Here is a 20,922-nt window from a genome sequence, read left to right as displayed (position 1 = left end):
ACAACAACACTGCATTCTTAATTATAACTTTATTAAATATGACACAATCAGAATACTAACTGAGGGGAGGAGGCCTATGCAGCATTTAGTTACTGATACAAAAGATTATAGAGGCAAGGACAGATTTAGAGAATATACAAAGCAGCACATGTGAAGACAATAACCTCAACCTAAAACTTGCACACTACTGGCCCTTACAACAATTGTCACGTTACTGGACAATGGGCTCCTGAGTGATGTTTTTGGTAGGAAATTAAGGTGAGGACTGAGTTGCAAGACGTGTAAAAGCAGAAACTGGCCTTACAATTAATTCAACCATGTGAATGTACTAATGCAGTTTACTCAGTAATTCTTTTAACTGTTCTAACAAGCAGACATTTCAGTGTAGCCAAGCAGCTATCTGCTTTTAGATGATTGCAGCCTTTTTCAATAGAGAAGCATGCTCTCAATTCAGTGTTTACGTTTTGTGTATGGCTTAAACTCATAATCCACTAACACGCTGTTAGGATTGGATGTGGATGTCAAATGGTTGATGAACGTATGTGACTTAACATCTGTGTCCACATAAAATTACTGCTTCTAGATACCAATGAGTGCACGAGGGTAACTCACATTACCTGGCAAGAACCTAGTTGGCGCACCAGAAAAGCGATTCACCCAAGGGCCACGTCCAAGTGAGCGGCCAGTTCTGTGCCTTGATAGTGTTCTTGCTGGATTGGGATGAACTGCTCCTGAAGCTCCAGCTGACGTCTGCCTTGAGTATCCATCACTTGGTCGTTGTGCACCACTGCCACGCCGTGCATAGAAGCGAAATGATCCTGTCCCCCGGGGTCGGGAATGTGAAATTTGATCCCTCATGTTGTGGCTCGAGTTGGAAGTGCTTTCTACTCGGCTTTCTAACTGAGTTCCCACATTACCCCTGGAAAAAAAAAAATGGAGGAAAATTCAAAACATATAACCACTGTTTAGAGAATGACAGCCTGAAGGAGATTTAAGTTCAAACGGCACAACTGAAAACTCATGCAATACAACATAAGTAATTAAATAATGGGACATATTACAGATCTACTGTACCCTTTGCCTTCAAACAGGAATTATCAATTAACAGGATGACCCTCAGATCTGAAAGACTAAAAATATGAAAGAAGTGTGATGTTTCTTGTAAAGGATCCTCAAGCAATGTAAGCAGCAACATCAGCATCATAAACTGTAAATATTTCATTCACTTATATGTACAATATCCTTACATTTTCACCAGCCAAGCACAATAGAAAATTTTTTTTTCTTTGTAAAGTACCTGAAGTGAAATCTATGCATCCACACTCAGTAATGCTATTGAAATAGGAATAGCAGACTGAAGATAACAAACTACTGTTCTGTGAAGTGAATATTGTTGATATGCAGAAGAGAATATCAGAAGCACTGTAACATCATAGGCAGATATGTGGAGAAGTGCCCGTTCCTTAGGACCCACACAAATCAGAAATGAAGCCAATAATGGTCCCTGCTTAAATTATCAACCAATGACAATCAAGACCAATTTCTGTATTATGTGAGTGAATTCAATCAAATTAAATCATCCTTAGACAGACACAGAATATTCCCTGCTTGCCTTTTGTAGAATGCACATGACACAAAATCGGAATCAGAAAGTCAAGATAAGGCTATGTGTATTTACAAGTAAAAAACTACAGTGAGAACCCAAACATCACTTTATAAAGTTAAATGAGGTCATAACCTATAAACAGAATGTGCCAATCGCTGCCACTTTGAAAGTTTTGTAGAGGGTGGAGAACACTCAGTACCTGACAGTACAAATAGCCAACTTGTCCAAGTGGATTTTAAGGAGAATTTAGAAATACCTGACGTATTTTAACCATGGTTTGCTATATGGGCTGTTTCACTTAGGAGCTCTAAATTCTATTGTATTTTTTGACAATATGTGGATAGTATTGAGGCAGAATTTGTTAGTCATGGTATCTTAAACTGGTTCAAGTCATATCTTTTTGGCAGGTATCACACAGCAGAAATGTCACAAAAATAAAAGTTATTTTTCAGTAATATTTAAAATATATGAACACAATAGGATAGCAAAATGTTAGGGATAATGACTGCAGCAACAAGGCACAGCATTCAGGAGATGATGACTAACAAAATAGGTATATTATGACTTTCCAAAGAAACAATCTTAAGTCTCAACTGGCAAACAGTTATAACTATTAAATTAGTATGACAATGATACAACACTCATATTAAGAATCAAATCTTAACGGCTTACCATGGGCGAGCAATCTGTACCAGCAGAAGATCAACAAGTTCAACTGATAGCTGCAGCAGAAAGTAAATATCTGAAAGAAAAACTACAAAAAAGTGGGTGTCAATTTCAATTATCAGAAGAACCACACAAGAAAATATTATTTCAATATTAAAGTGAAAAGCTAAATGGGTTGCATCTGTTGTAAATGTATACCATAATTAAATACATTTTTATTGATTGGTTTCAAAGACACAGTTTTTCCTCATATTTAAATTGCTTAGCAATATTTCATAATAAATTATCACACAGAATTGTTTAGTAGTACACATCTCCAAGTTAACAAATCATCTGCAAAGCAAGTGTTCTTCAGACAATAATCTGAAAATTTTTGCTAACTCATTCATGACAGGAAATTGTTTTCAAATACAGTCATCCAAAGCCCACCAACCTCTTTCACAGTCTGACTGTAGCAGCTAGGTAGCAGAGATTTCGTTGACTCTCTGCAGGGTAGTAAAAGATATACTAGAAATCAGACCACATGGGGAACACCTAACAAAAGTTCAGTGAGAACTAGGCTACTGGCCACAAAATCCCTCCAGTTTATCGTTTATTCACTGAGATCTTTCCCAACTAGTACTTTGCTAAAGTGACATAATTTAAGTATGACAGGAACCTATTCCTCAGTGAAGTTTGAGAAATACTGTCCCTCTGCTCAAGCATATAAAGGACAGATGTACTAAAGGCCATAGGAGGGGGAGTGTTCATTGCAGTTGATAAACCTATTGTCTCTACTGAGGTCGAAGTTGAGTGTGACAGTAAAGTCATCTGGTCACATACATCAGACGTACGGGAAACCGAGTTAATTGTTGCATGTTTTTACTGGCCACCTAACTCTGCTGTGACTGTTCTAGAGTCATTCAAAGAAAGCCTACAGTCAATAGCATGTAAATACACAGATCATGCAATACTGGTTGGATGCGACTTTAGCCTGCCAAGTGTGGATTGGGATGTCTATGAATTCATTACGGGAGTTGCAGAGAAATACTTTTTAACACACTTTCTGAAAACTGTCTTGAACAGCTAGCTTGGCAGTCCACATGCAATAGAAATAGATCTTGTAGCTACAAATAGACCGGACCTTATTGACATTGTCAGTACAGAAATGGGGATTAATGATCATGATGTCATGATAGCAACTATGATTACAAAAGTTAATAAATCAGCCAAGAAGACTAGGAGAGTGTGTCTGCTAGAAAGAGGAGATAAGCAGTTAATAGCATCTCAATTTTGGTCTTACATAAAATCACAAAATAGGTCTAAGCCTTCCATTCAATACCTTGTTGATCAGTCTGGTGTGGCAGCTGAAGATAGCAAAATGAAAGCCATAGTTCTAATTTCACTTTCAGGAAATCGTTCACATAGGAGAATCACAGAAACATATTGTCATTTGACCATCAGACAGACTCCTGTATAGAAGACATAGTAATAAGCATACCTGGCATAGAGAAAGATTTGAAAGCAAATAAATCACCAGGTCTGGATGGAATTCCAGTTTGATTTTACAAGGAGTACTCTACGGCATTGGCCCTTTACGCAGCTTGCTATCACAAATCCCTCGCCCAGCACAAAGTTCCAAGTGACTGGAAAAAAAGCACAGGTGACTCCAATATATAAGAAGGGTAAAAGAACACCTTCAAAATTGTAGACCAATGTCTCTAACTTCTGTCTGCTGCAGAAGCCTTGAACATGTTCTCAGTTCAAATATAATAAACTTTCTTGATACTGAGAAACTTATGGGCAACAATCAGCATTTTTTTAGAAAGCATTGCTCGTGTGAAACTTAGCTTGCCCTTTTCTCACATGATATACTGGGAACTATGGATGAAGGGCAACAGCCTGATTCCATATTTCTATATTTCCAGAAAGCATTTGACATGGTGCCCCATTGCAGACTGTTAATGAAGGTATGAGCATATGGAATAAGTTCAAAGATATGAGAGTGGCTCAAAGACTTCTTAAATAGCAGAATCTTGTGTGTTGCCCTCGATGGCGAGTGTTCATCAGGAACATGGATATTGTCAGGAGTTCCCCATGGAAGTGTGTTAGGATCACTGTTGTTCTCTATATACATAAATGACATGGCAGAAAGGGTGGGCAGCAATCTGTGATTGTTTGCTGATAACGTCGTAGCGTATGGTAAGGTGTTAAAGTTGAGTGACTGTAGGAAAATACAATATGACTTAGACAAAATCTCCAGTTGGTGTGATGAATGGCAGCTAGTTCTAAATGTGGAAAGTTAATACAGATGAGTAGAAAGACCAAACCTGTAATGTTCAGATACAGTATTGCTAGTGTCCTGCTTGACACAGTAAAACTGCTTAAATATCTGGGCGTAACATTGCAAATTGGTGTAAGATGGAACGAGCATGTGAGAACTGTGGTACGGAAGGTGAATGGTCGACTACGGTTCACTGGGAGAATTTTCGGAAAGAGTGGGTCACCTGTAAAGAGGATGAAATATAGGATGCTGGTGAGACCAGTTCTTGGGTAGTGCACGAGTGTTTGGGATCTGTACTGGGTCAGGTTGAAGGAAGACATCGAAGTAATTCAGAGGCAGGTTGCTACATTTGTTACTAGTTTGTTCGACCAACATGGAAGTGTTACAAAGACGCTTCAGGAACTCAAATGGGAAACTGTGGAAAGAAGGCAACATTCTTTTTGAGAAACACTATTGAGAAAATTTAGAGAACCGGCATTTGAAGCCAACTGCCGAACAATTCCATTGCTGCCAACATAAATTGGCTGCAAGGACCATGAGGATACGATACAAGAAATTAGGCTATACGGAGGCATACAGACAGTCATTTTTCCCCTCACTCTATTTGCGAGTTGAACAGGAAAGGAAATGGCAAGTAGTGGTAGAGGGTACCCTCCACCATGCCTCATATGGTGGCTTGCGGAGTATCTATGTAGATGTTGATTTCGATGTAGAAATAAACAGTGACAATATAAATTAGTTCAGAATAACTCTTTAGATTCATAGAAAGCAGTCATACTCAATGCATGAATGAGCTGCAGGACTCTTCTCAAACTAACTTTACCACGAAAGATTTTTCACAGAGCAAGAGTCACTGTTGGCACAATCGACAGTAAACAGCAGATTCGACACAGGGTTTAATAGTACATGTCCAAAGATTTTATGCTAATGCAATGATTGTAACTGTTTTTCAAAATTGCATTCAGCTGTTTCATGGCAGGTGTAGGTCAAACTACTTAGTGGTTATTAATACTGTCACAAGCAGAGGTACTTGCAATGTGGCATGGTGGGAAATGTTGCTGGCTTACATGCTGTGGGTCACCAGTTCAAACCTGACCACCACTCTGCCTTATAATGACCTCAGACTTGACAATACCGAAGTCGGAAATGATGGTGGTTTGGGGCCAGTGGAATGCCTGCAACAGGGTGTCTGGCTCAGAGATGTACTTGTAAATGATTTGCAACAGTTTATTGTGTGACTGTGGCACCAACTGCTGCTCGAATATGCCGAACACACTGGCCTTCCCTCTTGCTAGTGCCACGTGGCCATCCAGAGCTTGGTCTTCTCGTGACTGTACCTTCCTGTTACCACCGCTGCCAGCAATTAATACGGAGGCTACATTCCTGCCACGTCTTCCTACACTATCATAGAAGTAACACCCAGCTTCTCATAGCCCTTTTACATGCCTCTGCCAGGCACTTATAGGTGATTTGTAGAGTATCAATGTAGATGTAGAAAGGCAATGAGCTGTTGATAATGACATCTTTGTCTTCATAAAGGCATTTTTGACTATCATCAACTCCCTACATCCAATCTCAAAGGTGACTTTGTCACAACCACTACAATGCAAATCTGAAAGCAAACCTGATTTAAATCCTCATAGTGGTGCTACAACTAGACTCTTACGTGACTGATGTGAAATTTGAATAGACAGCTTTTTTCAGATGGAGGAACATGCCTACCTTATTTCATTTACCTCACTCTTTTTTTCTGCCAGTATATTTGTTATTTAATATTTATCATTTCTGAAAGGTCCTCGAAATATACACTCCTGGAAATGGAAAAAAGAACACATTGAAACCGGTGTGTCAGACCCACCATACTTGCTCCGGACACTGCGAGAGGGCTGTACAAGCAATGATCACACGCACGGCACAGCGGACACACCAGGAACCGTGGTGTTGGCCGTCGAATGGAGCTAGCTGCGCAGCATTTGTGCACCGCCGCCGTCAGTGTCAGCCAGTTTGCCGTGGCATACGGAGCTCCATCGCAGTCTTTAACACTGGTAGCATGCCGCGACAGCGTGGACGTGAACCGTATGTGCAGTTGACGGACTTTGAGCGAGGGCTTATAGTGGGCATGTGGGAGGCCGGGTGGACGTACCGCCGAATTGCTCAACACGTGGGGTGTGAGGTCTCCACAGTACATCGATGTTGTCGCCAGTGGTCGGCGGAAGGTGCACGTGCCCCTCGACCTGGGACCGGACCGCAGCGACGCACGGATGCACGCCAAGACCGTAGGATCCTATGCAGTGCCGTAGGGGACCGCACCGCCACTTCCCAGCAAATTAGGGCCACTGTTGCTCCTGGGGTATCGGCAAGGACCATTCGCAACCGTCTCCATGAAGCTGGGCTACGGTCCCGCACACCGTTACGCCGTCTTCTGCTCACGCCCCAACATCGTGCAGCCCGCCTCCAGTGGTGTTGCGACAGGCGTGAATGGAGGGACGAATGGAGACGTGTCGTCTTCAGCGATGAGAGTCGCTTCTGCCTTGGTGCCAATGATGGTCGTATGCGTGTTTGGCGCCGTGCAGGTGAGCGCCACAATCAGGACTGCATACGACCGAGGCACACAGAGCCAACACCCGGCATCATTGTGTGGGGAGCGATTTCCTACACTGGCCGTACACCTCTGGTGATCGTCGAGGGGACACTGAATAGTGCACGGTACATCCAAACCGTCATCGAACCCATCGTTCTACCATTCCTAGACCGGCAAGGGAACTTGCTGTTCCAACAGGACAATGCATGTCCGCATGTATCCCGTGCCACCCAACGTGCTCTAGAAGGTGCAAGTCAACTACCCTGGCCAGCAAGATCTCCGGATCTGTCCCCCATTGAGCATGTTTGGGACTGGATGAAGCGTCATCTCACGTGGTCTGCACGTCCAGCACGAACGCTGGTCCAACTGAGGCGCCAGGTGGAAATGGCATGGCAAGCCGTTCCACAGGACTACATCCAGCATCTCTACGATCGTCTCCATGGGAGAATAGCAGCCTGCATTGCTGCGAAAGGTGGATATACACTGTATTAGTGCCGACATTGTGCATGCTCTGTTGCCTGTGTCTATGTGCCTGTGGTTCTGTCAGTGTGATCATGTGATGTATCTGACCCCAGGAATGTGTCAATAAAGTTTCCCCTTCCTGGGACAATGAATTCACGGTGTTCTTATTTCAATTGCCAGGAGTGTATTATACTTATAATGCTAGTGTATACTGAAATATTCAATTTCTGTGTAAATACCTGCACTCCCTATCCAGTAAGTCAGTTTCATTACGGCTGTACATTGGTGCCAGTAATAAATGTGCTTACAAGTGTAAGTGCTGTGCTACACTGACAGTTCTGACCTGATTGTGGGTTCAACATGACACTGTTTGGTGGAGACACCGTACACTTTAAATCACGACTACAGGTATGCTACGTAAGAGCCAATGCCTACATGGACAGGAACCATAATACAAGTAGTAAATTGTTTCTACACAGTCCCTATATTTCGACTCCAAAGTCAGCTATACATCAGGCATTCATCAGTGCTCTCCAGAGATACTCATCAAGACCTGAGAAAATGACTGAAAGGTTTTGATCAAGTTGCCAAATAAGGTCATAAATTTGAAATACATCCAGTAAACAGAAATATGAATGGCAAGAGTAATATCAATGACAGAACACACCCTTTCAATTTATCATTTTAAAAGAATGGAGTCATAATGTTATTCCTGAATGGGACGTCTTGCAGGCATCACAAGCATCGCAAGAAGTCGCAGATTGTGGAGGGTCAGAGCTCCAGATTGATGAAGCTATTGCTACAAGTACACATAAAAAAGGTTGCTCTGGCTGGTTGTTTGCTAATGAAGATGATGATAACCCATCCTCATCAACAAGACGAGTTCCATCCATAAATCAAGATACTCAATTAAGTTGTGCAGCTTTTTTCAATTGCAAACAGCTACTCAGCCTCACAAAAGTAATCTACATGCCTAACGGTACATGACTAGAAAAAGATGAACCAATCCAGGAAGGGCAGCTTAGTGTCACTGACGACAAATCATGCTCTGCTACCAATACAGACAACGCAGGGAGTAAGCTACTATTTAACTGCGAACAGCACCTGGCCTTATCGAGAAATAACACTGAGGAATGATAGCCATTCTGCGGAAATTTGAGTGCTTTCAAATTTGGAATGGAGAAAAGACAGGCCACGCAGTCCACGTAAAACACCATATAAATAATGGTGATCATCCACCAACTAGACAGCACTTGTGTAAGGTCTCATTGGCTGAATGAGACAGAAAATCCAGGAGATAGTGGAGAATATGCTGAAAGATTACATCACTAAACCTTCAGAGTCCTTGGTCCTTCTCTGTGGTCCTTGTGAAGAAAAGGAATGGCACATGGCACTTTGGCATTGATTGAACTGAACGCAACAAAATCACGAAAAAATATATCTACCCATTTTGTGGACTGGTGACACCCTGGACTCCTCAAGAAGAGCAAATTGTATCTCAAACTATGGACATGTAGCAACGCTACTGGCAAATAGAGGATGACGAGGCTGACGATGAAAAGACTGCCTTCATAACTCTTGGTGGCCTCTATAACTTTAAAGTTACTTCATTTAGACTGTACAAAGCTCCGGTCACCTTTGAACATACAGTGGCCAACCTGCTTCGACATGTTAAATGGATTTTTTGCTATTTGTATGACTTCATCATTTTTGATGATCTTGAAACCTGGACTGGGCTGGATTGCTCAGATTCAGGCAGATTTTGTTTTAAAACTATTTGACAGAGTGAACTACTTTTGAGTAAGCCATTCATTGTAGCTTTCAGTTAACAATTCTAGGGGCCACTAGTTGCTTCATCATTACTCTTTGTATGCCAGTTGATTCTGACATCAGAAGAAATCGGTTTTGTGTCCAAGGCACCCAGCCCATTCGTTTAAGTTAGCTTTTGCTGCTTATGCACTTTTCTTTTTACACTGTTTGCGAGCAGTAAAATTGCTCAAAAACGGCTTGGCAGCATCCATTAAGTGAGGAAAAAATTGAAAAACTGTTGTTAGAAAATTATTATTACAAGCGAATTCAGATCCTAATTTTGTACATGAAAGTGATCACGACACAGGAAGTGAAATGAGTACAAAACGCTTAACAGCAAAGATCCCATCATTATTCCTGTCAAAAACATGAATATACCCACTAACACTAATTAAGGTTCTCTATCAACTTGTGCGGTTGGTTCCGGAGCCTCTACCACTGAACCATCAATGTGCTATTTGTTGAGACACAGAAAAACTAAATGGCTGAAAACTGTTCCCAACCAAAATGTCCATGCCAGATCTTACAATTTAATTATGCATTTGCTTGGTGCCAGTGTGGAAGCCAGGAATGCTAATATCACTGTTGAGCTCTGGAAACTGTTCATCGACAATGATTTGCTCGATTTGATAATAAAGAGCACAAATACTCACATAAGTCACAAAATCTCTTGAAAAAGGATGACCCAAATATTGCAAGAAACTTGGGGAAAAAAGAGGAGTTTAAGGTATTTTTGGGTCTTTCGTTCATTTCTAGCATTCTTCATGGAGGCAAAATGAATATGGATGAATTCTGGGACACTTGTGACATCTGGACAGAAATATTCCCTACAGGAAAGTCACTGCAACGATTTAGTTTTTTCCAAGATATTCACACAAGAAAGGCACATAAAAACAAGTGATAAGCTGACCGATTTACATGATGTTACAGAGGGATTCACAAAGAACAGCACAAGGCATTACACAACAAGTTAATATCTTACAGTTCATTAAATGTTGCTGTATTCTGAGCATGTACATTCCTTCAAAACCTGGAAAGTACAGGATAAAAATATTTACCATGGCAGACGTAAAAACATACTATGTATGAAATTTGGAAATATATACAGGACGACAACCTGTAGGTTTCTTCAAAGCGAGTAACACAGCTGACCATGCTGTGATCAGACTTGTAGAGCCACCGAAGGGAACAGAAAGAAATATTACCCTTGACAACTGGTTCACAAGCAACACTCCTGCTTGAGAACTTTTCAGAGATTATAAGCTGACCCTCATAGGAACATAAAGCAAGAATAAATGGGAATCTCCTTTCGAATTTTTGTCTCACAAAAGAAGAGAAATACATTTGCTCATATTTATATTCAGTGACAATTTCACATTGGTGTCAAATGTGCCAAGGAAAAACAAAAGTGTAATTTTGCTATCATCAACACATACAAATAATAAAATCAATGAAGAAACAGGTAATATGAAGAAGCCAGAGATTATTACATTTGAAACCTCAACAATGAGTGGAGTGGATGTAGCTGATACCATCTGTTCAGAATAAAATGTTGAAACACAAACAAGACTGCTCATTGTGCATATTTTATGTCATTTTGAACAATGCCAGTATAAGTGCACTTGTAATACGCAAAGCAAACACAGGACTAGGTATTTCAAGAAGATCATTTCTCAAGCAACTGGGTTTGGAGCTGATAAAACACATGGCACAAAAAGCTAACTGAATCTCCCGAGGAACATTCACCAGCTAGGCACTGAGAAGGAAGCATCCCAGAAGGTAAATGAGGTTTTTGTTATAGAGGTAAAGAAAAAAAAAATTGTAAAAGTTGTTGAAAGTTGCTTAGTCTGTCTCATACTGTAATGTTATGCGATGGCTGTGCAGAAAACACAGACCAGTAATGGTATATCACAATGAGTTGACAATGTGTAATATTGTTTGTTACAAAACTACATTCTTAGCTTGTAAGGATGTGAAATTAAAAAAAAGGTTTTAAATTTTCATGAATGTTTTTAAATACTGAATAATTTGATTTTGAGATTTTCGGACGAATGCTACCTTATCTTTAAAGACATTTATGGTAAACTTAATTACTAATAAACAGTAAAGGCAGTATTTTAGACACTACTGTTGAAGATTTTTGTCTTACATCTTCTCTGTCATTTCATGAGAGAATATAACATAATAGTATTAACATTTACATGTTACATTGTAAGACAATGCACAGCCTAAGTTTTTCTGGGCCTGCCCCATTCTAATTGCTTTAAGAGACAAAGCAGCCAGTGAATTGAAAGAAATGCAAGATAATGGTGTAATTGCTGCCTTTCAAGCTAGTCAATGGGTAAGTCCTCTCATTTTGTTGCCTAAGCATTCTGGTCGCATTCACATTTGTGTTGACTTCAAGTCTTCAACCCACAGACAACAGTTGGCACTTATCTGTTACCTCACCATGAGGAATTCGTGGACAGGCTTGGTACAGGACGTTACTTTTCCAAAAAAGATTTGTGTGATGCCTACTTGCAAATTCCATTGCATGAAGAATGACAGGAAGCGTATGTTGTAAATATACACTTAGGACTGTTCAAGTATTTGCATTTGCGCTTTGGCAGTGCTTCCGCAACCACACATTATTTGGAATAGCTGACTTCAAAAGTGCCATTTTGCTCAAACTACCTTGAGGATATCGTCGTCTCAGGTTGTACAACAGGGGAACATATTGCCAATTTGCATACTCTTTTTTTGAGTGCTGTCAGAAAAATGACTCAAGTGTCGTCTCAAAAAATGTGACTTTTTTTGAATTGAACTACAGTACTTAGGTCATGTGATAAACAGTCAGGGTGTGCAGGTTGTAGGCAACTGACATTTCCTCTTGGTCTCTTGATTTGTGTAGCGGTCAAGGATCTTGAAACCTTGGATTTTCTTTACATGCCTGAAAATGATGCAGTCTGGTGAAAAGTGTGACTGGCACTCCCCACAGCTGATGAAGCTGGGAAGAGGGGCACAAAGATTGTTCTTGTATAACTGGTGACAAATGCATTGCAATGAGAAGACATGTACAAATTGCATGTATTTGTAGTACCATGTGGATGTAAGAATATACGGTTTGACATCACTGCAATAAACCATCACCTTTAAAGGCCACGATAAAGGCTCCAGTATCCACTCCATTATGTTTTGGTCTCTGCAGGACCCAGTCACTCAAAATTAGCATGTAACTCACCATCAGTCCATGAAAAGGAGACATCTATAGAAAATGGTACCTTGTATCATAAGCGTGACATGAATACACCAGGCTCGTTGCAGGTGAGCAGTGTCCATTACTCAGTAGTGTCCATTACTGAGTCTGGAATACTCTTGAACTATCTTATGTTTGTAACGCTGTTATATTCTGGAATAATCAGTGTTCGCATGAAGGGGCACACTCCATCCAAAAGGTCAGCTCTGATCAGGCTGTCCTGAGGTGTCAGTAATAAATGTGCTTTCAGTTGTAAGTGCTGTGCTTAATTGATGACCCCAGCCTTTTTTATTTGAAATTGGGAACTCCAGGTTGGAATATTAACATTGTAGAAAAAGGCAGATTACTAATTACCATGAGGATGACACGTTAAGTTGCAGACAGGCACAATTAAAAGATATTTATACATAACCACAGCCTTCATCAGTAAAAGGAAGAGACACAAGCCATTCATTTACACAAGCACGCATCCTCAAGCACATATGATTGCCAACTCCGGCAGCTCGAACCAGAGTTTGTCTGAGCTGCTTGAGTTGGCAGTCATACGTGCATGATGGGTACTTGGTTGTGTAAGTGAATGATTTGTTTCTCTTTCCTTTTCTGATGAAGGCTGTGGCCAATAGCTGATACATAAATGTCTTCATTATGGCTATCTGCAACTTAATATGTAATCTTTACACTAAGTATCAACCTATCTTTTCCTACATTGTTGATTTGAACATGGCAATGCAACTACTCCCGGTTTACAAAACTGTGACTGTTTTCAAACATGGAGTGCATTATTTTGCTTTCTTTGCATTTTATACTGTTTTTATTAAGCACATATGAGGTCATACCAATTCTTAATCTGTCATTGCATACTCCACCAGGATAAGCGTAAACTTTTATTACAAATTTCATTCAAAAGATTCTCTCTAATACTTTCCTCCCACAGGGGTAGTTTAATCCACATTTAGTTTTTGAAAAACTTTTCACAAGATGCTTTAGACCTTCTGAATGCCCATGCATGGAAAAGCTATGTGTAAGTGTGGTTATATACAGTATAGCTACCAATGTTACCAAACGAATGCAAAAGCAAGACATTATGGAAAGAATGTCAGGTGGTCTTTTGTGTCTAAAAGTCACTGAAAGCTGCAAGTACACTTCACAATCTGAAGCTGGCATATCATTTATTTAAGAACTGTAATTTTCTCAGCAACAGTGGTATATATTTCAGAATAAAATTCTGTCATCAGTTACACAATTAGGAAATTTATTTCACTTTACTAATTTCAACAGATTAATTTATCATTGTCAGAAGCCTAGAAAATTGGGGACATTATTAATCATTAGAACTTGCCCATACATGCATGTAAACCATAAAAGTGTATTACAAAAACTTATTTAATATTAGTTTGGCAGATGTCAGTATCTTCTTCACAGAAGCATAATGCCACGATATGTTGATAAAAGTATATATTGTATGTGACAATTACAAACACAGACTGATAATTTATAGTAAATTAATCATATGGCTGAATGTTATTCTGAAATAATTTATTTAAATGCAACAACAAATTAAGAAATTAGAAGTAGTTTCCATGGAGCGATATGCTTTTATTTTATCCATTGTGGTTAGAGAACACCACAGCTGTTCTCATAAATTAAACTGTAGCAAATACTGCAACTAGCCACAAGGTTTTCCAAAATGTTTTTATTGAATTGTTGCTAGTTTCGGGTCCGAGTGCTCCAAATTTTACACAGCTAAACTGATAGAGTTTCGACGTATTTTGTAAATACACGAAAGCTCTCTGGCTCAACAACCTAAATAAGTCAACTGTTGCTACTAAAATGGCCCTCCATGTAAACACAGAGATAAGCATTGAAGAAATCTTAGAGATATTACATTTTACCAAAAAAGGAATACAGATGAATTTAATAGAGGAATCAGAAATGCACAACTGCACTCACAACAAACCTGAGTGCATACTGAATGATCAACCAGAATTTAAAAAACAAGTGTACCTCCAAAATTTCATAGAACTTCTATAGTTTGAAATAATTATTAATTTGACAGAGAGAAAATTCTACATTGGCTATCGCCAGCATCTTTCAAACCTAAATGATTAAATGTATACCTCTATAAACTTATCTGTACTATGAAGAAATATCTTTCCAATAACTCCGTAAATGTGCCATATTTGTACGTGTTTCACATTCTTTGGCACATCAAACCATCAGCTGAAACAAATGTATCTGCCATTTTGTATTTGGCTCTGTCCATTGATCAGCATGAATCATGCCAAAAAAAAAATAAATTGAAACCTCTGTCATGTAATAAGTAAAGGACGGCTTTTCATGAAGTGAGTACAATGTCTAGAACATATGTAAGTGTAAAACTGTGGAATCACAAAACTTTGTTCTATTTTAGGATGTAAAAGTAAACCTTTTGTAAACCACATAATCACAAAAACTTAATTATATTTTAGCACACAAATGTAAAACTTGCAAAGAAGTTAATGCTATTATCTGACAAAGGGCTCAAGCCTAAAAGTAGTAATGGTGCAAGAAAAGCATTTTTAAAAAATCTTGTAGCTTGTTGCAATATTTCCTAAAATATAAATTATACGATTTTATTTTCACAATCTGTAATGCGACTGATATCTGAACACCAAGACTGGAATTCAATTTGGCAGGTTTTTAAAAATAGCATTTTTCAGGAAACATTTAAGTAACAAAAATGCTATCCTTTAGGAACACATACAGGAGTTGAACAGAAATATGGAACCCCTGAAAGAAATGCTCACTTGAAAATAAATGTACATGCTAACCAAGCCTTCAGGTTGTACTGTTATATTTGACGGTTAATGGCACCTGTGCAATGCCCTTAATACATTGCACAAATTAGTCGTGGTCAGAACAGTGTTCTGTGTAGGTTTTAGGGCACAATGTCAGAGCTAAGAGAAATCAAATGTAAGTAAATTGATTGTGCTCATACATTGTGTGCTTCTGTAACAAGAGTGTCAAAAGAGTTTGTGCCATGTGGCATCTCATCAGAGATTTATACTGCATACAGAGATAGCTGAAAACATCATCGGCTAAAACACAATGTGGACAAAGGCATGTGATTGTGATAAACCATCATTGAACAGTAGTCCGTTGAAAAAATAAAGAGGACGACAGATGCAGAAGTCACTACAGAAAGAATTGTAGCACTCACAAACTCCATTAGCACACAAGTAAAATGAAAGTAGCGCCATACACAGGTAACTTGCAGGATGAGCTGCAATTCTAAAACCACTCTCCAGTGATGCAAATGCCCTTAACAGCAAAACATTGAGCCAAAACCACAAAAATTGGACTATGGAGCAATGGAAGAAAGTTATTTGGTCATGTGAGCCTTGTTTCACAGTGCTTCCAACTTCTGGTGGAGTTTATGTTCCATGAGTGAAACTATTACCTGAACTTGCCACTATTTTGCAGGACAAATGGTGTAAGATTCCCTTGAATACCATTCAGGACCCCTATTTATCCATTCCGAGACAACTGGAAGGTGTTCTGAATACCAACAGGTTTTCTAAGTCATGTTACACATGGTAACAAGTTGTTTTTGGTGTTTTCATATTTTCTGTTATGATTTGAGCAGACATCTCATATTATTCCAAGGGCCCCACAACTACTCTGCACAGTTGTATTACTGTCATGTATTATGTGACCATTTTGGCTGACCAGTTCTATCAAATGGCACAACCTTTGTTCTCCAATGGTAATGCTGTGTTCCAACACAACAGAGCACCTGTTCACATAAAAAATGGTTCAAATGGCTCTGAGCACTATGGGACTCAACAGCTGTGGTCATCAGTCCCCTAGAACTTAGAACTACTTAAACCTAACTAACCTAAGGACATCACACACATCCATGCCCGAGGCAGGATTCGAACCTGCGACCGTAGCAGTCCCCTGTTCACATAGCTTGTATTGTTGGGACTGGTTTTGTCAGGACAAGGATGAATTTCCCCATTGTTTAGGACACGTTTTGTGAGCACAAGGATGAATCGTCCCATCTCCCTTGGTCACCACAGTCACTAGACCTCAACATGATTGAGCGTTTGTGGTCTGCTATGGAGAGAAGAGGGTGTGATCCCTATCCCTCTCCTTCACTATTACCTGATCTTGCCACTGTTTTGCAGGAAGAATGGTGTAAGATTCCCTTGGATACAATACAGGACCTGTATTCACCCATTACAGGACAGGTTTTCTAAATCATGTTAGGCATGGTAACGAGTTGTTTTTTGGTGTTTGCATATTTTTGTCCAAACCCTGTAAATGTAAATAATAATTGTGACATTAAATATTCCATCACTTGCCTTCAGAAAAAATCATACTTACTGATGTGCGTAAAGATTTGTCTGGTAATCAACCTTATTAACAAATATAAAACCAGTATTAACAAATATATAAATCATAAAGATGAAACAACTAAAAGCTTACCTCGCACTCTGCTGTCACAATCATCTCTAGAGAAGTTATGAAATGTGTCATTTTCTTCAAAAACTTGTGTCAAGCTTTCAACCATTACACACAAAACTTGCCTGAAAATTAAACATTTAGCAGTATTAGTCACTACTGCTCCTAGTGACAGCATTACCAAGTACAACAATGAAAATAATGAGATATGAATTAGAAATGTAATCAAAAATGTATGTTGAAAAACCTCTATAAATGGAAGTACACTAGTTGTATTAGAATCAAAATGCATCCTTATCTATGCTCTCTTGTTATTTAAGAAGTAATTTGAAGTATGTTAAATAGTCATGAGAAATGAAGTAGTAGGATTCTCAATCCCCAAAATTTGGATAGCCACTGCCTTGGGGTGTTTGTCTATTATGAAGACTGGCCGATTACTTTGAAATTACTTTCTAATCTCATGTTCCTCTTGGACAAATTGGAACCGCAGGAAGAGGTACAATGTGGAGCCTACATGTGACGAAGGATAACAACACATAAGACTGCCGAGGCTTCAACGGCCCTGGACATAAATAGGAATATCCACAATGAACACTGTTTCAAAAATATCACCTTGCACAACAACAACTAGGATAGACAAATGTTTACCATATAGGTTAAGGATGATCCAAAACACATACTGATCAGCAGCAGATATTACTGAAAATAAGTGAGACTGATAACAACCCTTCTTATGGTTGGAACTAAAAGAAAGCAAAGGATACAGCACAGATCAGACAAAATAAACAGGACATACAAGAAATAAAAATCAACCACAATGTGGAAGAAAGGAATTAAAAATTCCAAAATAATTTAAAGCTACTTATACATATTCACTGATCAACAGTTCAGGTTTAGAATAAAAATGAATTCAAAAACTAAGTGTGTGTGGGAATCAGTCCTATCACATTTAAATTAATGAAGGCCTTTGTTACAGAGCAAGAAGGTGAGTGGTTAAGGCAGTGAATTCTTATTTAAAGCAAGTTATGTTAACAGGGCTTCAGCTATGTTGATCTGTATTTTCCATGATTTTTGTAAATCACTTCTGACAAATATAAGGATGATTCCTATAACAAAGCCGATATCCAATAGTATGAACGAGTACTACATATCAAACAATTTTTTCCAACAAAGTGGTAAAATAGCAATCTTCCTCCTTTTATGGGCCTTATTGTTGCAAAGCCACACTTAAAAACTCCAGAAAAAAGAAACTATTTCCAAATTTTAGCTTCATGTTTGGTTTTCTTGTCTCTCTTTGCTTATTCATTATTTACATCTAGACTGTTACTGTTTCACTCAAAATTCAAATGCATGTAAAATCCAGCAGCAACTACAAAAGTGGTAACTAAAGTAACTTTCATTTTTCTTCTGTGCACCAAGATATGTCATTTACACATATGAAATTCATAAAACATGGACAGGAGTATGCAGCATTCAATGAGATCTGTTCCATCTATTACCTTGCACGCTGCCTAGTAGTTTCTCGTGAGGGTGCAGCAGGAACCTGATCTCGACTTGCAGCTGTTCTTGGTAAATGTACAATACGCTGATACAGCCTCTCTGTTTCACATAGCTCAGTCTGCAATGCGGAACTAGAACATGGACAGCATAACTTATTCTAGGAAGGAGAGAATACATTAAAAGATAGCAAAATATTTAGATTAAAAATGTGTATTTTTATGTACAAAATATTATCACCTTCCAGTTTGTTTCATGGTGAAACTTTTAGTTTACACTCAAATGTTACTCTAGAGCATACACAACGAAGAGACAGTCTTCAATATGCACACTTACACGACACCTAAAAAGGACAGTGGAGTGGAATGTTTTAATGCACAATTTAAATACAGCAACCTATACTATATTAGTGATTCAAGCAAACTGTGTTCATTAATTTTCATTTCCCAGCACTAGTGAAGCAGGAGGTGTCTTTATGTTTACAGATTTCTATTACTGTTGATGAAACCATCTGCAGAATATGGCATTCACTGAATTCCCAACTGTAATTAAGTGGGGATGGAGGAGAGAAAGAGAGGGAGTGATGGGTGTGGTGCAACCACCACCTCTTCAAACATGCAGCATGACTCTTGACCGCATGTTGTTCTTCATTAGCCTTTATCTGTTGCACCACCACCACCACCATGACCACCAATACGATCACACTCTTCTTAAAACTAATTGCTTTTTGACATTTGTAATGTGACAGACACTTATCCAATGTCAGGTATTAGGCATGTCATTGTTAAACCTGATCATGAGGACTAGGCTGCCAACAAAGGCAGAGCATGTTTCTGCCCACAGCAGCCCTTGTCAGTTAAACTGGTTACTGGAAGTACCGGGTAATGGATTGCATGAGTGCACTACAGTAATTTAACACTGCAAATGAATTGACACTCTGCTATGGTGTGGTGTATTAGAAAATAGCAGACAATTTGTGACGTTGAGAGTTGCAATTGAAGGAGCAAAGTTCCAAGCCATAAAGTGTCAACCAACAAATCATTATAATCAGACTATACTACTGGTTTTCTGTAACAAATGTTCTGCTTAGTTTTCAGTTTAATCCTCAATAATGGTTCCTAATTGTTTCAGAATCACAAAATATTGCCTTAACAGTTGATTATGAGCCTGTTACAGCTCCTAAGCATGGACATTTTAATATAGAACAAAAGCCAGTGATTTTTTCACAAATAAATAGTTATAGCATGTAGAACCTTACATGAGCCTCTCTGCTGCAACACTTGCTGCCTGTCCAGTGTAAGGTATTCCTTCATCTTCTGCATTTCTCTCTGTAAAAAAGAACAAAAAGCATGCCATTACTATTTTAAAAACATCACAGAAGAATGTATGCAATTTATCCTGTCTGCAAGCTCTAATTACATTACCAATATTGTGCTACTAAAATATTTAAACAGCCTGCACCAGCACACATATGCACAAATGAGGGGTTGATGTGAGGACAGGAGGGAGAAATGGAGTGAGATTGAGGGCAGATTGAGGACAAGTACGAGAAAAGGCTGAGGCCATGGGGCTGCAGGAATGGGTGATGTATTGTAGGGAGATTTTCTACCTGTGCAACTCAGTGAAACAGGTGTTAGGTGAGAATCAAACTTGCACAGGTAGTGAAGTGGCCACAAAATTCAATTACATTACATTCCATTACAGAGAGTGCTCCATCATTAGATATTCTAGTTGGATTATGGCCAAAGTTTTGAGGTGGTCATTCATCCAGGCAGATAACTAATTCAAATTTATAGAACATAAAATCCAGTGCTGTACTTTTAATGAAAGTGTTATATCAGAGGCCACTTTCACATGTAATCCTGCCTTTGATGGGGATAGAAAATACCAGTGGCACAACTGGTGGGAGGATGCATGGGGCAAATCTCACACCTAAGTCTTCCATGGGATATGGCCTATTAGGCAACATCAGAAGGACCATAATGTTACAGAAGACACTATGTAAGTTGGATGGGCAGCACAATATTACTTTGGAAGGGTGGGAAAGATTGTATGGCAAAGAATTCTCATTTCAGAGCATGACAATAGGCAGTTAAATCCCGGTAAAAACTTACCATTTAACTGGTCCAGCCTGGGTGATGCTGAAAGGCGGCATAATTTTGCAGCTATGTCAGCAGAATTTGAGGAGTTTTAAATGAGAGCTGAGACAGTGCACAAGAGGTCTGTTTCTCAACAAGATTGGGAGAGTAGTTTCATTCTGAGCATAACTCTGTAAGATTTTCAAAGTACAGTGAGCAACCACTGGGAATGAGGCATTTGTACATGGCCAGTTTGAATCTGATGTGGTTTTGCTGGTG

At 39.1% G+C, this 20,922-nt stretch overlaps 1 protein-coding gene across 2 annotated transcripts in view; it reads right to left on the bottom strand.

The window, feature by feature from the left end:
* LOC126327838 (uncharacterized) overlaps positions 1 to 20,922 on the bottom strand; it is a 298,189-nt gene that overhangs the window by 56,811 nt on the left and 220,456 nt on the right. For both annotated transcript variants that reach the window (XM_049995920.1, XM_049995922.1), the window contains exons 16-20: positions 19,824 to 19,893; positions 18,568 to 18,699; positions 17,093 to 17,193; positions 2,279 to 2,360; positions 618 to 919 (exon numbers count right to left, since the gene is read on the bottom strand). In XM_049995920.1, the coding sequence (XP_049851877.1) occupies positions 618 to 919; positions 2,279 to 2,360; positions 17,093 to 17,193; positions 18,568 to 18,699; positions 19,824 to 19,893 (687 nt within the window). The remainder of the gene's footprint in view (positions 1 to 617; positions 920 to 2,278; positions 2,361 to 17,092; positions 17,194 to 18,567; positions 18,700 to 19,823; positions 19,894 to 20,922) is intronic.

This window comes from Schistocerca gregaria, chromosome 2 (genome assembly GCF_023897955.1).
Source record: "Schistocerca gregaria isolate iqSchGreg1 chromosome 2, iqSchGreg1.2, whole genome shotgun sequence".
Lineage (NCBI taxonomy): Eukaryota > Metazoa > Arthropoda > Insecta > Orthoptera > Acrididae > Schistocerca > Schistocerca gregaria.
This window is presented reverse-complemented; position numbering and strand designations above follow the sequence as displayed.